Here is a 26,641-nt window from a genome sequence, read left to right as displayed (position 1 = left end):
TGTTTGCACTTTGTTTTTCTTTGAAGAACTCTCTCCAGTCACGGTGTAGGTGACTCCTCCTTTCGGTGATAGTGCGCATGGGCATCGACTCCATAGTTAAATTGTTTTTTTCTGTCATCGAGTTCGTGGTGGGCCGTCTGGCCTACCCGCTTCGGTTCAACTAGCGGTCGATGGAACAAACTCCCTTTAAATTCTGCCCTCGGTGCCACTCAAAATACCTGTGCTCCGACTCACATAGAGTGTGTAACTGCCCCCTAAGTACAGAGAACAGGACTGTAACGCGTGCAAAGCGTTCCGCTCCAACAAGACACTTCGTGACCATCTCGCTCGACGTCGCGACATGCAAAGTCAACGCACCGCCTCAATTCTGGACCTCTTCGGATCAGACGAAGAAGCCCAGGCTGCTATCGGGCCGAAGAAGAGCAGGAACCGATTTCCAAGTACGGCTCCGACAAGGATGATGACATCCCACAGGGATAACGTACTGTGAGTACAGAAACTCCCTCACCCCGACATCCACCTCAACCCAAAAAGAAGGCTCAGGACCAACCCGTGCTCTCAGGCCACGGTCAGCCCTGAGATCACGCTTCCGGTGCTCCACCATCAGGCCTGCTAAAAAGCCTTCCGGCGCCGAAAAGCCCCAATTCAAAACAGGATCAGAGCCAAAATCTTCGGGATCAAAATCTAAGCCCGGCTCTGAACCTCAACCATCGGCACCGAAACATACTTCGGATCCGAAAACACAGCAAGCACTGAAGTCACCAAAAAAACACAATTTCGGCAGTCCCTTCGATAAACCTGACTCAAACAGAAGGTGTTGTACATTCAGCAAAAAACTGGGCATATCACAACCACGGTGACTCTAAAGAGAAGGATCGATGCTGAAGAGTAATATAACATTCCTTTGAAGAAGCGAACTGTCGGAACTAACCCATCCCCTCCTTCTCTTCCTATCTCATCTCCACCTTCTCTACAGTCTATACCTGTGCCTACTTCACCTCAGCACCCCCCACATACACCTAACAACCAGGATGATCGGGATTATAATGGGGATGGGGATGACGATGGCCAGCCAATACCTGCAGACCCATGTGACGATTAAAACATTAACTCGCCCACAAGCAATGATGCTGACCTATACTCTACCAAACCCTCTCCACCAAACGACAGTGTAGGTTACATCGAATTGCTGGGTAGGGCTGCCAATTACCAGGGGGTGGTGCAGCTCCACAAAGATTACCTTGAAGCGGATTTCCTTTTCGCAACCCATAGCACTACTCCAACATCATCACACACTTTACCAATGCTCAAGGGTATCATCAGACATGTGGATGATCTCTTTAGTGATCCTGTCAGGGCACTTATCATTACCCCTAGGGAAGACAAAAAATATAAGTCAGCATCATCTGACCCAGCGTACATTAGGGGACAATTACCGTTGGACTCGCTAGTAGTGTCTTAACGCAAGTAAAAGAGCTAACTCACAAATCACAGGAGATGATCCACCCCCAGAGAAGAAACCTAAGCTTCTTGAACCACAGGAGATCATCCACCCCAGATAAGAAACCTAAGCTTCTTGATGCTTCGGGGAAGAGAATCACATCTCAGGCAGCAAACTTCTGGCGCATTTCCAACACACAAGCGTTGCTAGCTAGATACGACTGTGTGCTTTGGGACGAGATGGAACACTTGATCCACTATCTACGCCTAGAACATAAATCTAAAGCTGAAGACCTAATAAGAGAGGGACAACTTATTTCCAACAATCAGATCAGGTGCTCCCTCGATGCTGCAGACAAAGCTGCCAGAGCAGTCAATACCAGTGTCCTTTTACGAAGGCACGCATGGCTACGTATCTCTGGATTCAAACCTGAGGCTCAGACCTCTATATTAAACATACCTTTTGATAAGGAACACCTTTTTGGCCCAGTGGTTGACTCTTCACTGGAAAAGATGAAGCTAGACACTGAAGTGGTCAAATCCATGGGGGCGCTTCAATCACCACAAGGCTGTGGTTCCTTTCGGCGCTCTTTCTATCGAGCGGGGTCCAAAAATTCCTCCTCAGAAAATATCTCCACCTACAAGGGTAATAACCAACCCTCTGGCTCTAAGAACAATTTCCAAGGGGGTTACAGAGGAAATAACGGTGAGGTAGAGGTTGAAACACACGCACCTCTCCCTCCAATACAAAAAAGTGACTCACCTCTCCTTCCCCCCGACCACCTAACAGCTGTCGGGGGAAGACTGTCACATTTCTTACCAGCTTGGCAGTCAATAACAACAGACAAGTGGGTTCTGCAAATTATTCGTTCTGGTTACTGCCTGGAGTTCATCAACACTCCTCCAAACATTCCCCCAAAATCACAAAAACTCTCACCGGATCATCTACACCGTCTAAAATAAGAGGTACAGTATCTAATTTTAAAAGGCGCTATAGAGCCTGTACTGCTACAACAGCAAGGGGCGAGCGTGTACTCCTTTTACTTCCTAATACCAAAAAAGGATGGGTCTCGCAGACCAATCTTAGATCACAGAGAACTCAATTTTTACTTAATTTCAGACCATTTTCACATGGTAACACTTCAACAGGGACTGCCTCTTTTGCAAAAAGGCGACTTTCTGTCCACTCTAGACTTAAAGGACGCCTAAATTGATATTCCAATCCACCCTGCTCATCGCAAATTTCTCAGGTTTGTGTTAGCGGGCTAACATTACCAGTTCAAGGTACTCCCATTCGGATTCACCACTGCCCCCAGAGTCTTCACAAAATGTCTAGCGGTAGTTGCCGCTCCTCTCAGAAGACAAACCATCCATATCTTCCCATACTTAGATGATTGGTTCATCAAAGCCAGCACGTACCAACAGTGCCTCAAATACACTTCCATAACCATCAAATCACTGCATCGACTAGGGTTCACAGTCAATGTGCCAAAGTCACATTTTCAGCCAGCCAATACTCAGAACTTTCTAGGAGCCACTATAGAATCTCAAAAGGCTCTGGCGTTTCCCAACGCAACCAGAATTCGCAGCATTCAGGCTTTGGTTCTCCAGTTTCAACACAATCAATCTCTGCCAGCTCGAGTTTACATGCAACTGCTGGGGATGGTGGCATCCTGGTCGTCCCGTATGCCAGGCTCCACATGCGTCCGCTTCAGAAATGCTTACCCAGTCAGTGGAACCAGTCTCACGGTCTATTAACCGATCTAGTGTTGGTAAGCATCCTTACTCATCGCTCTCTGCAGTGGTGGAACGCACAAAATCTGTCAAAAGGACGGCCCCTCATAGACCTGGTTCCACAGACAGTAATAACAGCGGACGCTTCTCTAACTGGCTGGGGTGCTCATCTACAGCAACACACAATACAAGGACTGTGGACTCACCAACAGAATATTCATGCATTTTAAATCAGTCCCAATGCATTTCGGGCATGATTTCTGCCCTTCATCCGGGAACGTTCTGAAACACAAAAGATAAACGGTCTGGGTAGCGAGAAAACATCCCTATGGGTCCCAGAGTTAAATGATCAACGTGAGTTTTAGCGGTGTGATTGTGTTGTGCAAAAACATGCAGCGCGGCGTGTGTGATAGACAGTCTTCAAGTTACTGTGACAGAATAATAACCAGTGCGCTACAGTGCAAATGAATAACCTGGCTAAGCGAATAAATGAAAACAAATAAGTGCGCAAAAGAGTGCACAAAACTGTATGGTAGTGATAACTGTGCGGAGCATGTGCTGCCTCCGTAAGCGTGTGTTAACAAAATTGATAAGATCCACGTGAAGCGCGTGTTAACTACAGAGCATGCTGTGCCCAATGTGGGACGGTAAAAACGATAAAAGGGTACATACGGAAGTGCCAGTAATCAAAGGTCGTATTGCCTGAAAGCGAAGGTGATACGCGTATAAATAACAAAGCACTCAGAAGAGGTGCTCGTAGATAACCCAGTCTCCGTGAAGGGAGTACTTACTTCAAGCGGTGTTGTAAACCCGATTAACCCGGTCTCATGCTGATGCATCTGGTGCAGTTACGCGAGCGTGTGTGTGTGTAAGAACTAATAAAGCTGGAAGTTAGCGTTCAACTCCAGCGTGCCAGACATAAGCGAAGGACTAAGGCAGTGAAAAAGCGAGCGCCATTTTGTATTGGAGTTCAACTAAAAAGGTCAGTTAAGTAACATGTGGGAACACAAAGTATAAAAATTAATGATTACTAGTATAAAAGTAACAGCTGTAAGTAACATTGTACGTTTACAGGTAGCATAGAAATTCCATTCTATCATTCAATCCTGTCGGTTGCATCGTGCACAGATATCGTATCCAGAAGTTTTCTCTCTGAAGCAATCTGTTTTTGTTATTCATACCTTCAATCAAGGACACATTTTCAAGCACAGTAAATTGTAGTTGGGAAATATTATGCCTTTGTTCTAAAAAAAAAAATGGGCAGCTACAGTGGATTTGATATTCTGGGTCCTGATGTTGCTTTTATGTTCAAGTATCCTAGTCCTGATTTTCCGTTCTGTGTGCCCTACATAACAGAGGCCACAAGGACATTTGAGCAGATAGATTACGTTTGGTGTATTACATGTGGGATTGAGTTTGATAATATTGCCTTTCATAGGATGATAAATAGTATTGCCTTTCATAGTGTTATTGCAGTTACTGCAATTGTGGCATGGTTCTAGATCCTTGTATCTGCTGATCTTAGAATCTGTGTTGGAACGGGTAAGCAATTCTTTGAGGTTGGGTCCTCTAGTATATGAAAAAATGGGGGGTTGTTCAACCAGTGTTTGGTACACCACACGCTGTGCGCAGGGGGACAACTCCTAATAGGAATTGCATCTGGGTAGATCTGCTAAGTCGCCAGACACAGCAAGTCCACAAATGGGAATTACACCCGCAAGTTCTCCTCCCATTCTTTCAAATGTGGGGCTTTCCAGGCATAGACCTGTTCGCCACACACTGAAACGCAAAATGCCCAAACTTTGCGTCCAGGTATCAACACCCAGTGTCCAAAGGCAATGCACTATGGATGAACTCGTCAGGGATATTTGCTTACTCTTTTCTGCCTCTCCCACTCATTCCATGAGTGGTTCAGAAACTCAGACAAGTGTCCCTGACACTAATCCTGGTTGCTCCCACATGGGCACACCAACCATGGTTCACAACCCTATTGGAACTCCCAGTAGTTCCTCGTCAAAAACGAAGTCTCACAGCCAATCTCCTCACACAGAGCCATGGAGACATAAGACACCCAGATCCCAGTCAGCTCAAACTGGCGATCTGGCACCTGAAGTCTTAGAGTTTGGCTATCTTAATCTACCGATAGACTGCATGAATATTACTAAAGAGGCTAGATGTCCTTCCACAAGAGCTTGCTATGCAGCAAAGTGGAAGCGGTTTGTGATTTACTGTAATATCAACCCGCTTAATGCTTCTGTCCAAAACATTATATGCTATTTGTTACATCTACAGCTTTCCAATTTAGCATACACTTCCATACGCTTACACATGGATGCAATCGTTGCATACCTGCAGAATAGACAATATTTATCTCTTTTTAGGGGGCTTGTTATCAAAGCCTTTATGGAGGGACTCAAGAGTCATTCCCCCAAGACGCCCACCGGCTCCAGCATGGAATCTCAACATTGTCCTCACCAGAGTAATGGGTCCACCCTTTGAGCCATTGTATAAATGTGACCTGCGATTTCTCGCATAGAAAACTGCTTTCCTTGTGGCTATCACATCACACAGAAGTGTGGGTAAACTTCAGGCATTAACTATAGAGAATTCTTTTTACAAATGCATCAAAATAAAGTGGTTCTTCGGACTAATCCTAAATTCCTTCCTAAAGTATTTTCTGCTTTTCACATCAATCTGTTGAGTTACCTTTGTTATTCCCTCAACCAGGTTCAGTAGCAGAACGTGCCCTACACATATTAGATGTAAAGAGAGCATTGCTGTACTACATAGAAAGGACCAAAATTTTTCGCAACACAAATAAACTGTCGCTTTTGCTCCACCCCACAAAGGTAATCCAATATTAATTAAAAAAAACAACAAAAAAAACAGGAATTGCAAAGTGGATTGTCAAGTGAATTCAAATATACTGCTCCAAAGCAAAACGGACATTAACAGTCCCCCCTAGAGCACACTCTACATGCAAACTGGGGGCTTCTATGGCATTCTTAGAAAATATACCCATAGATGACATATGCAAAGCTGCAACATGTCTACACCTCACACATTCAAAAAACACTATTGTGTAGATGTGTTAGCAAGACAACAAGCTAGAGTGGGCCAGGCAGTTTTAGGTACACTATTTCAGACCACTCCAACAGATACAGGTTAGCCACCGCTTTGGGAGATAACTGCTGTGTAGTCTATGCATAGCATATGATCTACAGCTCATATGCCTCAAACGGAAAATGCTACTTACCCAGTATGCATCTGTTCTTAGCATATAGAGCTGTAGAGTCATATGTGCCCACCCACCTCCCTGGGTACCGATACCTGTTGCAGTAACATCTTATTTAGATACATGCATTCATCGGCATCTCCTTTTTACTACTCCTACTATCTCCATTATCACCCTCTGCGGGAAAACAATCTAACTATGGAGTCAATGTCCATGCTCACTATCACCGAAAGGAGGAGTCACCTATCTCGTGACTGGAAAGACTTCTTAGAAGAAAAACAAAGTGCAAACATACAGACCCAACACTAGGTGGAGATCTATGCATAGCATATGACTCTACAGCTCTATATGCCAAGAACAGATGCATACTGGTTAAGTAGCATTTTCCTTCTCTAACCCTTATCTATCCTAGTAAGGAAAAATGCACTGATTATAACGGAAGCTGAAACACAATTACACCACTGAGCTCAAAAGGCTAAATACCACCTAGCTAAGTGTGAGAGAAGGGCACAGTGGCATTTTTGCACCCCACCGAGGAACTCCAACATCATACCTGCAGGAGCAAATCTGCTGTAAAGTGGATGCATGTCAAATCAAGATATTGATTACATTCAAAGACATGATTTGTGTTTTACTTGCATCGAACCTCTTGCATTTCAGTTGTTTTTTTTAAGTATCAAATGTTTGTAAGTAAAAATTCAAAATTAAGCCCAGTAATTAATATGTGATTGTTGTTTAAATGATATACAGTAGACTCCTAAAATATCCTTTTGTTTAGATAAGTATTGAGCCTGACATAACATCAAGTGTCTTTAAATAGGCTCTGCAACACTTTTTGGCTGCAGAACGTGGATGTACAGCAACAGCAAGCGCATCTATAATAGTCCATTGCAGCAATAGAAAATCACTATTTAACTGCAACTGTAGTTTAGCATATTTATTATGTTGTGTGCTGGGAGGTTAATAAACAGGGTATGATGCTCAGGTGTCTATATTCTTATCCATACACTTAGATTATCTTTAAGAAGCAATGATTTCAGGAAGATATACACTTAGCGATGACTCTGAGGGTTGGGCATTGTGGGCTTCCAATCGAAATCACACTGCATCATACAAAATGCCTATAACAGACAACCCCGGGAGGCCAATTTCAATGTTTTGTATCAGTATAAAAAGTGTGCCAAGGCCTGACGGGACAATTTATGAGTAATCTCAAGATGAGAGCTTCACTAAGGAGAAAATGGAATGGTTCCCGGTAGATCCTTCCCCTTCGCTTTAATGAGCACTGTGCGGGAGATAGGAGAGGGCAGAAAAGTGTTTTATGAACAATGATGTCACTATTGACTAAGACAGAAAAGTACTAAGACCACATTAGGCATAAACGTTATCTGAGAGATAGGTATAGGGAGGGAGTTACAGAGGTAGAGTGGACGAGAGCTTGTTGCCATACTAAAGTAGTACCATAAACTCTAAATATAAGCACATGTAATTTTCAAGTCTGCCTCAGGGTTACTTAATGCCTAAGAGGCATCATGAATTTGATCAACAACGCTCACCCAATGTCTGATGTTTTAGCCAGGATCTGTTAAGATTTCCGGCTCTCTATGCAAAATAGCAATAATTGTTGAAGGCTTTCCGATTCCAGACAAAAAGGTCATTTTGGACCTTTTTGTTTTGTAATTGTGTGCTACCTTGGCTCGCTTTATGGAACCGCAGATCAAAACCCTAAAATTAGTGCCAGAGTAGCCTAGTAGCCTAGTAGTGTGGACATTATGACATGAGGGCTAAGTCACCACTTAAAAGTAGAAAGGAGCCACAGATGTCCCAGCATCTCCTAAAATCGTCTTGTTCCCAATTGTGGCCTATTCTCCTGTCTCTAATTTTAAATTATCCCACCATTGGGTCATTTCCATCTGCTAATCGAACATTTTAGTAAAATGTATTCAATTTTTCTAAATGTTTTTGTTTGTTTTTATATTTTTGTTGATGTTTTTAAATTCATAACGATGAAAGCCCAATAGCTGACAGTGTTTTGTAATTAACTGTACTGAATAAATAATGGTTAGCCACATTGATATAATGGGTTTCCAGCAACGATGCTGTTTAATATCCTTCTGCTGTGGTCGCCCTATAGGTGCTTTTAGTTCCCTTGCGAAGCAAAGTATCATAATCTGATTGCCGAACAGCAGTATTTGATTCTGCGTTTCGAACTTTTAGTCTAACCAAATGTTTTTAATCTCGAGGCCTTTAGAATCTGTGCTGCTTTTGAAAAGCATGGAGTGTAGAATTATTCCAACACTTTATATCTTTGTGTGCAATAACAAAATATTTTGTGTTACAAGTGCAAAATAATCTTTTTTAGTTATATACAAGTGATCTATGTAAGCTCCCTTGTGGACACCCAACTCAACTATCACAAGCAGGGATTTCTTGCTTAGCATATCTGTATTGGATGTTTCAAACTGTCACAAGAGGAACAGACCATGCCATGGAACCACTCTGAGCATTCCACCTCCGAACCCAGTTCAACATCCCATGCACAGCACTCTCACATACCACATGGACATCATACTGTTACGCGTGCTGCGTAGGCGAGACCTAATGATTGTGTGCGTCTGTAACGTAACTGGTGTTCATGTAAAGTGCTCTGATACCTTCGGTTCTAGTTTGCGCTATACAATATAAAACTAAAAAAAAAAAAAAAAACACACAATGTGGTACTAGAGATCTGCCCTTTTTCAAGGCAGGACACAAGATACTGCAGTCATCAGATATCTTATGCATCTGCTAGACAGTGACCTAGCCTACGTATATCTAAAGGTATATTTAGCAGCAATAGTGACCTACACAAGGGGATACATAGGAAGAAGCTTCATAACTACACCAGTGGTCAAACGGTTTCTAGAGGGGGCCGACAGATAGCCCCACCAAGAAGTGTGCCAATGCGTATTTGGAACCTAAACCTGGTGCTGACCCAACTGAAGAACGATTCAAGCCACTCCACATGGCCAACTTAAAGTTCATCACGCCTTAAGGCAGCATTTCGAATTGTGATGACTTTGCTTTGCAGGGTAAGCGAGCTGCAAGCACTCACCATACAGGAGCCATACCTGCATATACATAAGGACAGGGTAATCATGAGGACCAACCCATGCTTACTAACAAAGGTAGTTTCCCACTTTCACATAAATCAGACAATCAAAATTATGAGTATTCTCCAAGATCCAAAAATTCAGGAAGAAAGAGCATTGCATACACTGGACACCCACAGGACGATAATGTATTATGTGGGGAGAACAAAATCAATCAGGAAAGGGAAACCGCTCTTTGTATAATTCGCAGACAATAGGAAAGGGAAACATGGTCACCAAAAACACCATTGCAAGGTTAACTCAGACAATTAAAATGTGTCTAAAAAAAAACAGCAGGGAGCTAGAAACTAAACCAAGAGCACACTTGACCAGAAGGAAGGGAGCTACGGTAACTTTCTTGGTGAAAATTCGTCGCTATCACCTTACCCAATTCAAATATTTGCACAGAGCCTACTACACAAGACATGGTTGTGGTGGATGGGAGTGATATCCTTCCCTGTGCACCTTCGCTGCAGGGCTGAGGAGGGTACCTTCCTACATACCGTGTGGAGCTGTATGGCACTGCAGCGGTTCTGGCGCAGTATGGACAAACAATCACCAAAGGAAAAAAAGAATCTGAAGATGGCGACCACACGCAGAGGCTTCCGGGCTGGGCGTCTGACGTGGGGAGAGACCAGACAAGCACCAAATGGTGAGGACAGTTGACACCCAATAACAAAAAAAAACTAAAATAGAGAGAAAAGAGACTACTACACAAGGAGAGATCCAGACCCAACCACTAGATGGCGGAATAATGCATAGCATGTGAATCCAGAAAATTCAAGCTGAAAAACATCTCCTGCAAGCAAGTAACCATTTCATTCTCTATTTCTCTTTTAAGGTCTGGGTTTTGACAGAGCATTTGTCAAATAGAACAATTAATAACAATATTCATAGAGAGGGCTTTGGGTCTGCCAATTTCATCGACTGGATTCCTTCAACCAGCTTCTTGTCAAAAATTGACTGGAGATTTTGGCAAACATGTCTTGCCTCGGTCCAGTGGAGTATTGATCTCTCACGTAATGCTTGTTCTTCTTTGGAGCCATTATAGCCTCCTGTTTTCAAATTGTGATGAGGAGGCCCTGGTGAAGTCCAGATCAGCAAGTTAGGTTTACTGCAAGCTCCCACATGTGTGACACTTCAATTTGTCTTCCCCTCACCCTGCCCAGGGGACTTGCATATATATATATGTAAGTGGAGTAGGGTGGCTCACTGGTTAGAGGCGGCAGACCCGGGAGCAGAAGTCGGCCCGGGACCAGGGTTCAATTCCCGACGCGGCAGGGTCGTGGACTTGGGTCCGCGGACTCGATAATTCTCGCTTCGGTGCTTACTCTAATCAGGGGTTCCACTCGGCAACTCTGGGCATTAGCTTGCCTAATCTCCACAACGGCCCCATCAATTCCGGGGATGCCTGGCTCCACCTTGGGGACTCCCAGCAGGGACCATCCCACAGGGAAAGCCAGGACGGGTTCCCCAGAGTTATACAGCGCCAGGAAACCTGCGGACGGGTAGCAGTGCGCTTTACAAGCTCAAATACAATTACAATTATATGGCAATATGTGTAGGAAAGTCATCCACATCAAGAGTAAGACCCCAATGGTTTGTGAGTCTCCCCTCAACAACCCCGGGGGCATATCTCAACTCCCCCGTCCACTTTCCGTCTCCTCCTCTCCACACAGACACTCAATATAAAGGTTGCATTCCTGGTTGTACTGTGAACTCTCATCTGTCTCACTGTGCGACAGCACACCCTCGGGGCCCAGCTACACTCTGTGCGCCCTTAATCGCCCATCTCCTGTCACGAGGGGAACAGTCATGCTCATGTTGCCACACGGCACCAAACAGTATACGCTATTGTTTGACACACCAGTATCTCAGTTGGTGCAAAAGAGACCATTCGGGTATTTGCCGATAAGAGCATGTGGCCTGTTTTCACTCCCTTAAGCACCTATGTCTTCCTCCCCCCAGTATAGCACTCAGTACAGCTTATTTGCGCCAAGGAGATGTTACGGGAACCACTGAATGGTGACTGACCATGGAGGTCTCAAGAAACGTAGTCTTTGTTGAGCCCAATTTGCTGCACCCTCCTGCTATACTGGACTTAGTGTGAAGGCATATCCAGTTGCAAGGAATTTTGTCTTTAAAATCGGGAAGGGGAGTGCAGGGGTAATAATAAAAACAAATGACTTCCATGAAGCTGCCGGGCCAACTCGCACCGCAGTGTTCTGCTGCTTCCTGGTCCCAGCAGACACCGGGATAGCATCAGAGACTACCTGTGCAATCCCGGCGCTGCTATCATGCTATTACCAATAGCATGAGAGCAGCCCAGAGATTGGCCTGAGCGGGCTAATTTAACACTCGCTCGGGCACAGGGAGTCTGTGCTGTTTCTCCAACCCGGCAGTGAAATACAGCTGGGTTGGAGAAACCTAACTCTGCATGTCTGTTTGGCCGGCCTAAGACGGCAGGCCAAACAAACATGCGCACCTAGATTTGCACACGCCACTTTGTTCCTCCTCCCTCCCATGGCCCGGCCCCACCCCTCCCTACACAGGCTGGCTCAGCCAGCAGCTGAAAAATATAACCATACAAAATTTAGTTTTATTTTTCAGCTCTGAGCCAGTGCTGCAATGCTCCTCCCTCATTGCGGAAAAGCCGCCGCTGCATCCACCACATTTTGACGGAGTACCCCGTCTGCCAAACTCTAAATAGCTTCCAGTGTCTTTGGGCTAGTTGAAGCAGCCCGTCGCAGGGAGTTTTGGGAAATATTGTTCTGAAAACCTATTTGGACGCAACACGACGAGTAAGACCAGCTGTTTTTAAATAAATAAATGTCCGTCCTCACAACTAAGGTATGCAACAAACAGCCAGGGTTTCTGTTAGCAGTTGTCCTGATCAACATAATACAGGATCACACTGAAGTGATTTTCAAATGGAGAACCTGTCTCTTAGCGGCCAAGTTTTGCACAATTACTTCGACGTCAGATCAAAGCTCTCAATCATGGCAAATCTCACTATAAGTAATTCCAGGATAGTACAAACTGCTGTTGGCAACAGGGGAGTTGTTCAAACGAAACCCTGGAATGTCATATCCATGAGAGATTCCATGATAGCGGTGTGCGATAAATGTTCATAAAATGGATTAAAATGTCACTTGTTTACATAGTTGGTGGTTTTCTTGAAACTGGCCACGGATCTGGCCATCCTAAGCCTAAATCGGACACCCTTCACTAAAGACGCTCTAAATCCCAACAGTGCATTTCAGAAGCTCATAATGCTTTGTGTTGTAATAGTTTTTCATTGTGCTGTATTGCTTACATTTATTAAGCTAGAGACTCTCCGGTTATAGTCACTTATTTACATTCATGGCCTGTTTTTGTAACTGATGCTTCTATGTAATATGAGATTTATTTTATGAAAAGCAGTCTTCGTTACACAATTACGTTTTCTGAAAAAGCCACTAAATCGTGTCCTGTGAATAAAAGGTGTAGTTCGATCTAATTAGTCTGCTCTGGAGAACTTTTTTTCTTTTTCCTCAACTTAATCAGAGCATTTACCATTCCAGTTCGGCTGAGAAGTCTTTGCTAGTAATAGAACTTTTGCATACTCTTAGTTAGGTTCGCTCTTTGCTACTCTCGATGTTAGGTGATGCTTGGTGCTAAGAGCACACATTTTTTTCTCAATTCTACGAGCATCTTTGCTATTTCCAATGTGTGAAGAGCCCTTGATGCTGCCTGATTGAAAGAGATCTGGAAAACTTTCAGATAGCTGCAGTCGAGGGGCGTAAACACCACACATGTATTTCAGCGAACAAATAGTGAGTGAGCACAATGCTCTCAGGGCAGATCAAATTTGGGAATGAGATGGTGCATTGTGCAGCACACTCTACAAATAAACGGAATAAAACTTCATAGTTTTAGCAAACAGTTCTATAGGAGCACTCTTAAATACACCCAATGGTTAAGGACCTGTCGAGCAAACCTTACATACAGAATAATCTTCGTAAGGGAGAGCAGGTGCCCGTCCCATTAAAATGTAGAAATAACTTGATCAGAATGTACATTTGTCAGTACAATTTTGCAAATAAATCTGCTGCACAAGTTTTACAAACAGTTTGAAAAAATTTGTATATGCTATGGGACATGGTTTCTTATCTTTTTCAATATCGAACTCATGTGTCTTAGCTTTTACCACCCACTTCCTTCAAGTTCTCGTCCTGTCCCTTCCAAATAGATTCTCAGACATAGAGCATGACTTATCTGAGAATCTATATGAAAGGGGAAGGAAGGAAAAATGTAAATCATACCATGGTTTCAGACCTTAACGATCAAACGTATTCTTTAGGCTCGACAAATGCACCGGTGTGACAGGATTCGAACTTGAGCAGAATTTATATAGATGGTGGTAACAATGTTATAAAAAACATGGAAGCGGCAGTGAGTCTCTGTAGTTGTAATAGTAAATTGTATTTATATAGCGCGTACTCCCCCTGACTAGGAGGACGATTAAGAGTGTGGTGGGAGGACCGCCAGCCCGCAGTGGCTGTGGTCCATGACAGTTGTAATCGGGGTGTCAGAACGCCAACGACGGGAGGCGGTCCAAAGGACCGCCATACTTATAATCGGGCCCTAGGCGTTTAAGCGTTTTGTGGTGAGTAGCATGCTACCCTGGTACCCGAAATTAGAGGTTAATAGTGGGTAGATTTGTATTTTTTTCTTTGCTTCGAGCATTAGTTGTGTTAAGTTCATGCTCTTGGTTTGTTGTGTTTTTAGTAGAGGTTAAAGTAGGGATAGAGTCATGTCATCTTGTAAAACCAGCTTCAGCCATTCCTAATGTTTTAGCCAACAGCACACTGCATCCTGGGCATGTAGTGTCAGTTTTGCCATAACTTTTAGGTTGGTTAATATGCACAGGGGCGTAGCTACCAGGGGAGCACCAAGGATAATGGCACCGGGACCCATAGTCCTGAGAGGCCCATTGAGTCACGATGGAACTGACAGAGAAGTTGTAAAGTGACCTTTAGCATTAAGAAACTAACACCATAACAGGTATTCCAAAATCATCATGAATTATCACGAAACTATTACCTTGAAAGTTTTTTTGTAAATGCACACATTTTGTTTCAAAACACCATCTTTTCATAGGTAATAAACATACTGTTCCCAAACATTTGTTTAATTCTGAAAATGCACTCTCTTGTCTTCGAATATCAGCTACAAGTTTATGAAAATCTAATTTTTATCCCCAAATACAACATTTAATATTTGATACATAAATTGTGCATTTTGTCCCCAAACATCAGCTTTTTGCTTTCTGGAAAAACGTCAGCATTGTTCCAAAGTATATGCTTATTATTTCCAGTATATTTTTACCCCAGTATGTCAGCTTGCCATTTTAATTGAAAACTCTGAATGTGTCTCCAAACAGCAGCTTCAAACGCCCAGGTTTTGATCTCTTTAAATGGCCAGCATGATGTGCCCGTGGGCAGCAGGAAAGGTTTCACATACCCAGAATGTGCTTTAAATGCTAATGTAGTGACTGCTAGTTAATAACGCATCATTGTTCCGGGTGAGGGCCGGACTGGAAGCCAAAATCATCCCTGTCAAATCAGCCCGACAAGGCAGGAACCCGTAAAGAGAGTGGAGCCATGGGGGCATGGGTTAGGTGATGGGAGCCTTTTCTACCGTGAACACTTGCCCATATCCTGCCGCCTACCAGGAAGTGAAAGAATGGCCAGTAGACCTCGGCTTCTTTATAGTAGCCTATGTGGAATTGCCATTTCAACTTCGCAATGCCACAGGTGTATGTGTTGCATTGCCTCGCAAGTTTATACATTGATCCCAGAAAATTGTACGGGCCAGACCCAGTGATCGCCGTCACGCATGGACCCTCGCTGCCTACTAGCCCATCCCTGGGACCCTGCTTGTGCAGGGGATTGATACATTGCCTTTAAAAACGTTCCCACGTAGACCGACTCCCAGCAGAGTGATGCATACAAGGTGCAGTTAGACACAAATGTACAGAAACACCCAGTGCTTAATTTGTAATATAACAAGTGCCGGTGCCCATTGTTTTGTTTTGAAGGCTCCTGCCAGTGCTATCGAAGATCAGGTTGATGAATACCAAAGCTATTTAGCCTTCATTGCACTCCATGCCTCTTCGATCCATCTTCAGGCACTCCTGAAATACTCCAGCTGCCACTGCTTCTGCAGGATAGTCCATGTTTCCACTCTGCAACCTCATGCAAGTCAAAGTCCTCCTGCTCCCATACTGCTGCCATTTAGGCAACCTGGCATGTACTGATTCAAGGTAGAGCACGAGGCAAAGCCCAGGGTTGCTCTCTCCAACATCTACGGGTGTCAGCCAGGGTACATTAAGTTCCCCACATAGGGACAAGACAGGCAGCGGTACTGAGCAGAAGTTGGAGAGTTGCTTAATAGAATCATCGTAAAACCTTTACACATTGTATGGAATTGTTACCATTTTTTTAAAGTTTGCAAGAGCAACATCCTGCAAATTTCCTTCATGCATTTTTTTTTAATTTAGCAAAATAAGTAAAACATTCTTTGTAGTGTTTTTCGTTGATTTTCTTGGGGAGTGGGAGGGCGCATCAAATAGGCTCTTGAATTATATTTCCCTGAGAAAATGAGATGGTACTAGGGGGGTTATAAAAAATCATAATTTTGCAATGTAATCAAAGTGCTATTGTAATTAGGTTTCAGACTACTAATTGCCAATGCTCAGGACCTTAGAATGAAATGACGCAGAGCATTGGGCATAGGATTTGCTTGGAGATAAAGCCCACTTCCCTCTTTCTACTGCAAAACACATTCTGGGCCTGTGTATGTTGTGGCTTTCTGGGCACCCCCACTCACATGTACAATATGGTGCTGATAACTTCATGCATTATTCATCAGTCTTGTTCCAAAGTCAGGATTAAGAATGATACAGTGGTAGCTGGCTAGGCATGTGGGCTTGAGTACAGTTCTTCCTAAAGGACCATCGGCACTGCTCAGTTTGGGGATGGGGATTGCCTGTAACTAACCACGTTTAAGGGAAGACCTGTGATGCTGTGTGTGTCAAGCTAATAAATCCTGATATACATATGTGGCTGGAATCATGGGTGTGTGGGAAATTTTCTCTGATGAGTATTAACAGCCATCAGGCTTTGCTTCATATTGTTCATATGTATGTGCTTACAGTTGGATGAAGCCCATAACCAGGTCCGCAAGCTGCAGAGATCTCTTGATGAGCAGACCGAACAGACAGAGAATTTGCAAGTCCAACTCGACCACGTACAATCCAGGTGAGTAGAACTTATTCATTGCTCCTTGTGCGGGACGGACACTGTGTCCTTGCAATTCAAGAGCACTTTCACAGATCCAGTTGAAGGAGCAGTATGTGTACCAAGCTGGGTAAGATGAAAACAAGTTGACTGCCCCAGGAAATGGTAGGTGCGTTCACTGGTCTCAGTAGAGATAGGGCACATTAACTGGCACTTGTAAGTGCACAGCACATTCACTGGTGTGGTTATTAGGATCTTTTCGGCAGGCCTCGGATTGCTATTCGGAAGCATGAAAGATGATTGGCCATAGCTGTGTATGGATGATTCTTTTGCCACTTCCTTAGCAGTAGAAATGCCAATTAAATTTGTAGAGTAATGGAATAAATGACATAACTATGGACAAATTCTCAGCACTAGTTGCAACACCATGGAATCTTTTTCTGCTCCACGGTGTTTCCCCCCACTGTACAGAGTGATCCCTGGATTCTCTGGTTTGGATCGTTGTCAATTATAAAAGATGGTCAAAGCTTCTTCAATCATCATATGGTTTATTCATGTGCTACTGCTCCTAGGAACCTCGTCTACCCTGACCTTGTGTGGTCTTGGTCTGTGATCCCCCACTTACTGCTGCTTTAGATCATTATTGAACCTAGTACCATCACGGTCAATGATGCATCCCTAGTCTTTATGGCTGCAGCCGCAACCAACTTTCCCATTCACCCGAGTTCATCAACTCTGGTTTAGTCTCACCCTGTGTTGGTCTTCCTTTTCTGATTTTTTTGGGGCTTTGATTGCACATCTGTGCAGGCGTTTGATTTTATCTCCAGAACGTTTTCATTCACTGCAGAGACTGGCTAGCAGGTTCATATGTGAGTCCTCAAGATTTTGGCCCTAGCCTAGGATTTTGTATACTTGGACTGCAGTATGCAGCCAAGACTTGATAATTCTCTTTGACTCACCAGTGGTAGCAGAGTTCGAGCATCTAAAGTTTCCTCATATCAAGTGTTTTATATTCTGTATTGGAGCCACTCCAACCTTAGTATGTAGATTATGTAATTCTGCTTGTAATGTTCTATGCCTAGCGTGGGAGTTTTAAGCTAGTCTGTTGGTGCTGGCTGGTGAGGGAAGACCGCGTTGTGACTGTTTCCGCAAATAAAACTTCTTGAAAACACCACTATTGTGTGATCTTTAATAGATTTAGCGGGAGAGAAGCAGCATTGCTCCAGGAACAGCCTTGTGGTCACTAAAAGAAGCCTCAGTGTGATCCCTGCTCTATTTTGACGATGAACCTGAAAGCTAAGGCTTTCTGCCTGTTTAACGTTGGTTGCCAGGAGCACTTATCGGTTAAAGAAATTTCTGCTCCATGTTAAGATAAGCATTTATTTATAGCATGAGAGCTAACGCCACAGTTAACCCTCCCAGAGTGCTCATGTCTTGTTGAAAGAAAAATATGGAGGCACGGCGTGAGGGCAACGGTAGCAGTGTCGAGGTTCGAGAGCAAACGCAAGCATTCTGCACACTGCTCTGACTCTGTTGTGGAATAGAAGTGAGCACGCTCTCCCCACTGTGAAAAGACATTGTGTCCGCTTACCGCGCATTATCTGAATGTCTATGGGAGCTCAGAAAAAGCCAATTCACGCTGCCCTGTCATTTCTTTAAGGATTGAAGCATCCATTTTTACGGTTAGTGTTTGGGGATTGCTCCGCGCTCTCTGATACTGTCTTATCGTCTGTGTTGCTTCAGATCTGCTTCCATTTTCAATGTAAATAGAAGTAGAACAACAATTCTATCAACATCTGGTTATAGAAACAGGACAGTCTGCCTGCTGAGATCTCTGGTAGTGGAAATAATCTGGACTACCATTTATATGTGCAAAAGATACCATACAATGTGGAAACAGTGAATTAATTAAGAATAATACCCCCACCTTTATTTTTAGTTGTGGCAGGGTCTCCACCAATTGAGTGGAAAGAATTGATAGATATGTTTGAGAAATATATAGAATCACTAGATGGGCAAAATGTTCACCCATCCAGAAAGAAAGCTATTGTTCTAAGCGCTCTTGGTAAAGACGGGCAACATATTGTAAAATATTTACCCATTGCTCTGGTTAAGGATGGCCAACAGATTACTGATACTTACAAATAATCTCAACAAAGGCTGGGAAATAAGGTTTCCAAAGAGACCAATGTAGTTAGTTATTTGCAGATGTAAATGTTATTCTCAACCTCAAAAACAAGGTGAATCTGTGGATGACTTTGTTTTCAGGCTAAGAGAAATATCTTGTAAGTGCCAGTTTGATATGATGGTGGATGAATTGATTTGTGACCAATTAATAGTACAGTGTAACGACAAAAAAAATGCAAGAGAGGTTTTGAGTGGCTAAAAATCCTTTGTTGAAAGATGCTATTGAAATAGCTACGGTGGTTGGACAGTCAGATTATTGCATGAATGAGATGGAAACATAAGAGAATAAAAATGAGGAAGTCACATGGGTGGGGAAAGAATATGAAGGAATTTTGGTTGCGACCAACAGGAGCAGCAATCCTAGCAAAAGTGGAACATTGCACAAACAGTTTAATTGAGGCACTCTGCGCGTATGTGTAAGAACAATTCAGAAAAACAATTTTCTGTGGTATAAGAAAATCTGATGGCGAACAAAAGTGAGAATGTAGTGTGGATGAAAATGTAGACGGTTTTGTGTGATGATGACAATAAAGATTGTGTCGACAAGCTTTGCTGACCAAAAGTTTACTTTAAATTTAAAGGGAGAACTATTCAACTCATGGTGGACTCAGGTTCACGTTATACCATTGTTCCCTAGATGTATTTTCTTACAAGAGTGGGCACATGCTCGTTTGTTTCCGAAATATATAAACCCTGGTAATTATCAGGGTGAGAAAATTGATATAATTGAACATATGTCAACCAGGATTAAATTTCAAGATAGAAAATGGGAAAAGTGTATGTGTCAGTGAGTGGTCCCCCTGATTTTCGGTTGGTTACATCAATATGACCTTCACATACTAATTAAGCAGAGAGCTCCCAACCAGGTTACGGTAGTGGAAGATGTTTCAGTGGATGAAATTGTGGATGTTTCCAAACAGGTCTTTGCTGATAAGTTAGGTGAGCTCAGAGGTTATGTACTTAAGATTGTTGTTAAAAATGATGCTATTCCTATCCAATATAAATTGAGGAGAGTACCAATCGTTGCAAGGAAAGAGCTCAAAAAATGTGTCATATTATGGGGAAAGAAGGCATTACTGAGCTAACAGAAACGTCCACCTCTTTGCAGTGTCAATCAGAATATTGTGGATGACGATTACCCCTTTCCCAACATAAATTAATTGATTTTGTTGTTCAAAGAGGAGAAATTATTTAGTAAATTGGACATCTAAAGTGCGTATCACCAGATTAAGTTGCATGGAGATTACAAACCGCTTACAGCCTTTATAACTATAGAGCGTGCGTTTCGGTTCACCAGGGTGCCATTTGGAATATCATCTGCTGAAAGCATTTTCTAAAGGATGATGGGTGTGGTGTTGAGAGGGAAGATAATGTAATATTGTTTCAAGACAACATTCTGGTGTTTGGCGAAACCATTGAGAGTCACGGTTCTGCTCTCATACAGGTGTTGTGCAGGGTTGCTGAGTCTGAGTTAACTCTCAAAAAAGAGAAATGTAAATTTCTTGTGGAGGAGGCTGAGTGCCTCTAGTATACTCTTTCCTAAGTGTGAGACCTAAGAAAGACTGGTTGAAAGCAATACGAGAAGCTCCTGTTCCTCATGATAAAGATCAGCGATTGCCCTTTTTAAGGCCAATAGAATATACCTCAAAATGTGTTAAAAAACGTTGCTGATAAAACTGAACATTTGAGGAAACTCATGAGGAAGGGCTGCAATTTTATGTGGGAAAATGCTCAACAGCAAGCTTTGGAGAACATAAAAGATGATCTGTGTAAAGCTGGAGTGTTAGCCCCATTTGACGTTTAGTTCAAAACTATTGTTACAGTAGATTCCAGTGCTACAGGTGTTGGGGGAGTGTTGTCTCAAGTTCATACTTGTGGTGAAAGAACAGTGGTCTTTGACTCAAGATCTTTGACTGGCTGCAGCTTGGGCAATGGAATATTTCAGGACATACATTTGGGGTCTTCGAGTGACTCTCCGTACTGATTATAAATCAATCATGAAAAGGAGGTGCAGGAAAAGGTTTGGTATCTTGTCTTCAGGAGTATCGATATCTCATAGAATATATTTCAGGATGGTGTAATTGTCAAGCTGATTGTTTGTTGTGCTTACCTTTATATTGGAAAAATGTTGATAAAACTAATGTAGATATTTTTAGGGCTCGGCCTACGTCACCACGAAGTGGGGCGGAGCTCCGAGCTCCTATTGTTAAAGAAAAAAAAAAAAAAAAGGTTTCTTTAGGGCTCGGGCCAGAAACATTCCTTAGTGCGCGAGCTTGTTTTATGGCATCTGCATAGTGATTCGTCTTCGCTGTGCTGTCTTTTTAGTAGCCTTGACGCGATAGGCTATATATAATTGTCGTCCGCCATTGTTGGCATTTTCTGTGTGGTTACGCGCACGGCAGTCCATTAATTTTAATTAGGAGCTGTCAGGGTGCTCCTCCAAATGCAATCCAGATGGTGGGAGCGCGTTCACCATTCAGCATTGCATTGCATGTATCAGGCGCGCGTTCGTCTGCAGTGTGTAATGTTCGTCTGCCTGTGCTGATCATACTTTACTTTACTGTGTCTCTCCAATGCGTGATATTTTATTGATGCCTCCTTGAGTCTTACACACAGTTCTATCACAGCTAAGCAAAGGCGTTTTGCCCTCTCCCTGTCACCCCTTCTTCCATCTTACAACTGCAGACCATTGTAGGGTCTAGCAATGAGAATGCGCCCTTCTGCTTCCATCTTATGCAAAGAAGTACGGTCGTGCGCCTGCAGCTGAGAAACTAAACACAGGGACCTAATCCATAAATTGTGTTCATTGCCAAAAAAGTTTTTTGTCGCATTGTCAGGGGTAGTAAGCGCTAGATAAATGCAATTACAATACATCTCGGCCCTAAAAGGAATGTAGATGTTAATGTAGGAATTGTCACATTAAGATTTACATTTCTATCGTATCTACAGCAATGAGAATGCGCCCTTCAAGTTCCATCTTATGCAAAGAAGTATGGTTGTGCGGCTGCAGCTGAGAAATGTAAACACAGGGACCTAATCCATAAACTGTGTTCATTACCAAAAAAAAATTCTGTCGCCTTGTCAGGGGTAGTAGGCGCTATATAAATGCAATTACAATACATCTCTGCCCTTAAAGGAATATCGATGTTAATGTAGGAATTGCCACATTAACATTTACATTTCTTTCGTATCTATCATCGTAATGCTATTTCTATCTTGCAACGACAGCCCTATCTCCTTCTGTACGTTGCCAGCAGCCCGCACACATTCACTCACTTCCATTCATTTCCGCATACTTACACGCCACACCAGTCTGCAGTAATTACACCCATCCCCCTTCTGCAGGTCCATAAACATAATTACGAAATCGTACCACTTTACATTTCAGGTTCACATTCAGCACTGAGCCTACACTTTTCTTTAAACTACGGGCCCTTTTGTAGTTCGCATTACAATGCCAAAGAAGTACGGTTGTGCGGCTGCAGCTGAGAAATGTAAACACAGGGACCTAATCTATAAATTGTGTTCATTGCCAAAAAACATTTCTGTCGCCTTGTCAGGGGTAGTAAGCTTGCAGACCCAAGAAGGATGAAGACACAGAGCAGCCCTGCAGATTAAATCAGCTCAGATCAGGCTTCAGTGCCAGGGAGCGGCTGCTTGCAGACCCAAGAAGGATGAAGACACAGAGCAGCCCTGCAGATTACATCAGCACAGATCAGGCTTCAGTGCCAGGCAGCGGCTGCTTGCAGACGCAAGAAGGATGAAGACAAAGAGCAGCCCTGCAGATTAGATCAGCACAGATCAGGCTTCAGTGCCAGGCAGCGGCTGCTTGCATACCCAAGAAGATGATGAGACAGAGCAGCCCTGCAGATTACATCAGCACAGATCAGGCTTCAGTGCCAGGCAGCGGCTGCTTGCAGACACAAGAAGGATGAAGACACAGAGCAGCCCTGCAGATTACATCAGTACAGATCAGGCTTCAGTGCCAGGCAGCGGCTGCTTGCATAGGGAGCGCATAGGGAGTGCAGAGCGCATAGGGAGTGCAGAGCGCATAGGGAGTGCAGAGCGCATAGGGAGTGCAGAGCGCATAGGGAGTGCAGAGCGCATAGGGAGTGCAGAGCGCATAGGGAGTGCAGAGCGCATAGGGAGTGCAGAGCGCATAGGGAGTGCAGAGCGCATAGGGAGTGCATAGTGCAGAGTGCATAGGGAGTGCCTAGGGAGTGCAGAGTGCCTAGGGAGTGCAGAGTGCCTAGGGAGTGCAGAGTGCCTAGGGAGTGCAGAGTGCCTAGGGAGTGCAGAGTGCCTAGGGAGTGCAGAGTGCCTAGGGAGTGCAGAGTGCCTAGGGAGTGCAGAGTGCCTAGGGAGTGCAGAGTGCCTAGGGAGTGCAGAGTGCCTAGGGAGTGCATAGGGAGTGCAGAGTGCATAGGGAGTGCAGAGTGCATAGGGAGTGCAGAGTGCATAGGGAGTGTAGAGTGCATAGGGAGCGCAGAGTGCAAAGTTCATACGGAGTGCAGAGTGCATATGGAGTGCAGAGTGCATAGGGAGTGCAGAGTGCATAGGGAGTGCAGACTTTAGAGTTCATAGTGAGTGCAGAGTGACAGTGAGTGCAGCGTGACAGTGAGTGCAGCGTGACAGTGAGTGCAGCGTGACAGTGAGTGCAGCGTGACAGTGAGTGCAGCGTGACAGTGAGTGCAGCGTGACAGTGTGTGCAGAGTGACAGTGTGTGCAGAGTGACAGTGTGTGCAGAGTGACAGTGTGTGCAGAGTGACAGTGTGTGCAGAGTGACAGTGTGTGCAGAGTGACAGTGTGTGCAGAGTGAGTGCAGAGTGACAGTGAGTGCAGAGTGACAGTGAGTGCAGAGTGACAGTGAGTGCAGAGTGACAGTGAGTGCAGCGTGACAGTGAGTGCAGCGTGACAGTGAGTGCAGCGTGACAGTGAGTGCAGCGTGACAGTGAGTGCAGCGTGACAGTGAGTGCAGCGTGACAGTGAGTGCAGCGTGACAGTGAGTGCAGCGTGACAGTGTGTGCAGAGTGACAGTGTGTGCAGAGTGACAGTGTGTGCAGAGTGACAGTGTGTGCAGAGTGACAGTGAGTGACAGTGAGTCACACACCACCAGCCATCAGTGCACACATCAATTGTTAACGCATCCACAATTAACTATTGTAGCAATCGCAGTATGGTACACTTTACTTTTAAACATATTAATCTAAAGCACAGCATGCCACCATTGGTAAAATTACAATCCAACCCACATAATTCCACTACACACCACATGCACACACTCCATAACACATGGCGAAAAGACATTGCCATTTACAATGCCATTAGCTCAAACTCAAATAAATCCGAGCCCGATTGCATTTCTAATGCTTGTTTAAAAGAAGCTGTAGCTAGTGTTGTGGTAGTTATAGAGTGTACCCAAGGTGCCATGTCAAAAGAGGGATGGTACCAAGGGATGAATGAGAATCGTATCTTGAAAGAAGTGGTGGAGTTGATTGTGAAAGGAAGTTAGAGAGAAAGTACATTGTGTATATCAGTTTGATCGTTTGTCAAGAGGACTGTCTGTGTTCGATGATAATGTCATTAGGAGAGTGGACACTTTTGTTCCGCCGGAAGGTTTGAGAATGAAATTGTTTGTTTTGGCCCATGATGGCCATTAGGCCAATGTTTACTAAGAGAAAGTTGAGGGAAGATTTCTGGTGGCCAAGGATGAATAATGGTGAGGATGCGTGGGTAATGTGGTGTAGTGACTGTAAAGAAGGTGAGAAAAGGTTGTTAGTTGGGACTCAAGCCTGTGGTTGAATGATAGAAGGTCCTGGTGCAGTGTGGCACACTGTATGCAAGGATTTTCTTGGCCCTTTCAGAAGAATTGGAGGGGAGCTTAAATTTGCCTTTGGTATGGTGGATGTTCATTCAAAGTGGTTAATTGTACAATTGTTCAGAGAAATAGCCACTAAAGCCACAATTAGTGCCTTGAATGAGATATTTCCAGAAAAAAAGTTGTCCTTTTAAATTGATCACAGAGAATGGGACTCGGTATCAGATGGAATGAAAACATTTTTGGGAGTGTGTGGGATCAAACATGCATGCAGCAGTTTGTACAATCACAGGCCAGTTGCATTGCAGAAATGGCTAACGACAGGGTGAAGGGTACTATCCAGTTGGTGGAGGCTGGTTGAAAAAATGTCAAGTTGGCAGTAAATGATGTTGTTTGGGCTTGTTGCACGACCAAGAGTGTCGTTACTGGACAAGTACCATTTGACAAGATGAGAGGCAAGGACAACATTTTTATCAGCTTGGATGAAGATTACTGCATTAAGAGGAAGGGTGTTCTTCTAGTGAAGAATGGAATTCAGGTATTGAAGTGAGTGATTTTGTGAAAGTGAAACCTGGGCGTGTGGAAGGTGGTCTGAAGAAGGTATGTGGACCTTTCAGAGTTATAGTTACATCTTTCTGGTGTTGGATAATGGGGAGAGGTGGAAACGAAGGAGAGTTGCCTTATATGGTAACGCTGGTCGTGCAAGTGAGGCTGAGGAGAGTGATTGCAGCAGTTTCATGTTGATGGATGACAATGAGGTTCTAAGAAGGAGCAGGGGGGAGTGTTCGAGTTCTGTTGGTGTAAGAGCGACTCGTGGGTGAAGATAGTGAAGTTAATAGAAATTGTAGTGTACAAGATGAGACCGATCAAGAGCAAAAGATAGCTCCTAGATACATAAGGTCTCCTGAATATTTGAGGCATTATGTTAGATAAAATGTGTAATTTGTAATGCTCCATTATCAGTTTTCTTTGTATATTGTTTGTTTTATTTATTCATTTGGTTCTTTTGTAATGTAAGAGGTTGTGTTATATTCTGTATAGGAATTAGCCACTCTAAACTTAGAATGTAGATTATGTAATTCTGCCTGTAATGTTCTATGCCTAACATGGGAGTTCTAATCTATTCGGTTGGTGCTGGCTGTTGAGGGAAGACCATGTTGTGGTTGTTTTCGCAAATAAAACTACTTAAAAACACCAGTATCTCAGAGCAAGTGCTTAGAAGTTTGGCACCACTTTGAATACTGCCCACGTTTATGACACTCGGTAAAATCGAATGTTCAGTCAGAGATATCAATCGTTTAAAAAATGGTCTTTAAGAAGCTCTCAGTTCAAAGGATTAAAACAAAGCCTGAAGCAAAAGCTAGTCTCCAGCACATAATGTTTTCTTGTCATGACCCCGAAGAGTTTCACCTTGACACTGAGCTAATCGCTGACTAGGCGTCACAAAGTTTACCACTCATTTTTGGGAACCATCACGATTTTTTCTGCATCAGACATTTACCAAGCGCAGGAAAGGGAATAGTGAACAAACCAGAAATACCGAGGTGGAGAAAGAAGGTCAAACTGTCAAAAGGGGAATAAGCAGGAACTGAGTGAGCTGAAGGGGCAGGGAGTGTCTGGAAGTGGGTTATAGTGGCATAAGGTGGATTCAAGTCTACGATGCCTTGGTATTGGGCGCATCTACATTTATTTGCACCGGCCGCGGGCTTCTGAGCAGAGTTTTGTGAACCAAAACTCATTCTTTTAAAAAGTAAGCACTGCAGTTATGTCGAACTCACTGCTCAGCTTTTTCCTCTATTTTCCACAGAATTTA

General features: G+C 43.7%; 1 protein-coding gene across 1 annotated transcript in view; it reads left to right on the top strand.

Annotated features, from left to right (window-relative positions):
* CCDC102A (coiled-coil domain containing 102A) overlaps positions 1-26,641 on the top strand; it is a 148,126-nt gene that overhangs the window by 100,295 nt on the left and 21,190 nt on the right. The window contains exon 7 of the mRNA XM_078671246.1: positions 16,741-16,844. Coding sequence (XP_078527372.1) covers positions 16,741-16,844 — 104 coding nt within the window. The remainder of the gene's footprint in view (positions 1-16,740; positions 16,845-26,641) is intronic.

Source organism: Lissotriton helveticus, chromosome 12, assembly GCF_964261635.1.
Source record: "Lissotriton helveticus chromosome 12, aLisHel1.1, whole genome shotgun sequence".
Lineage (NCBI taxonomy): Eukaryota > Metazoa > Chordata > Amphibia > Caudata > Salamandridae > Lissotriton > Lissotriton helveticus.
Note: the sequence above shows the minus strand (reverse complement) of the source record. Positions and strands in the feature narration are given on the sequence as shown.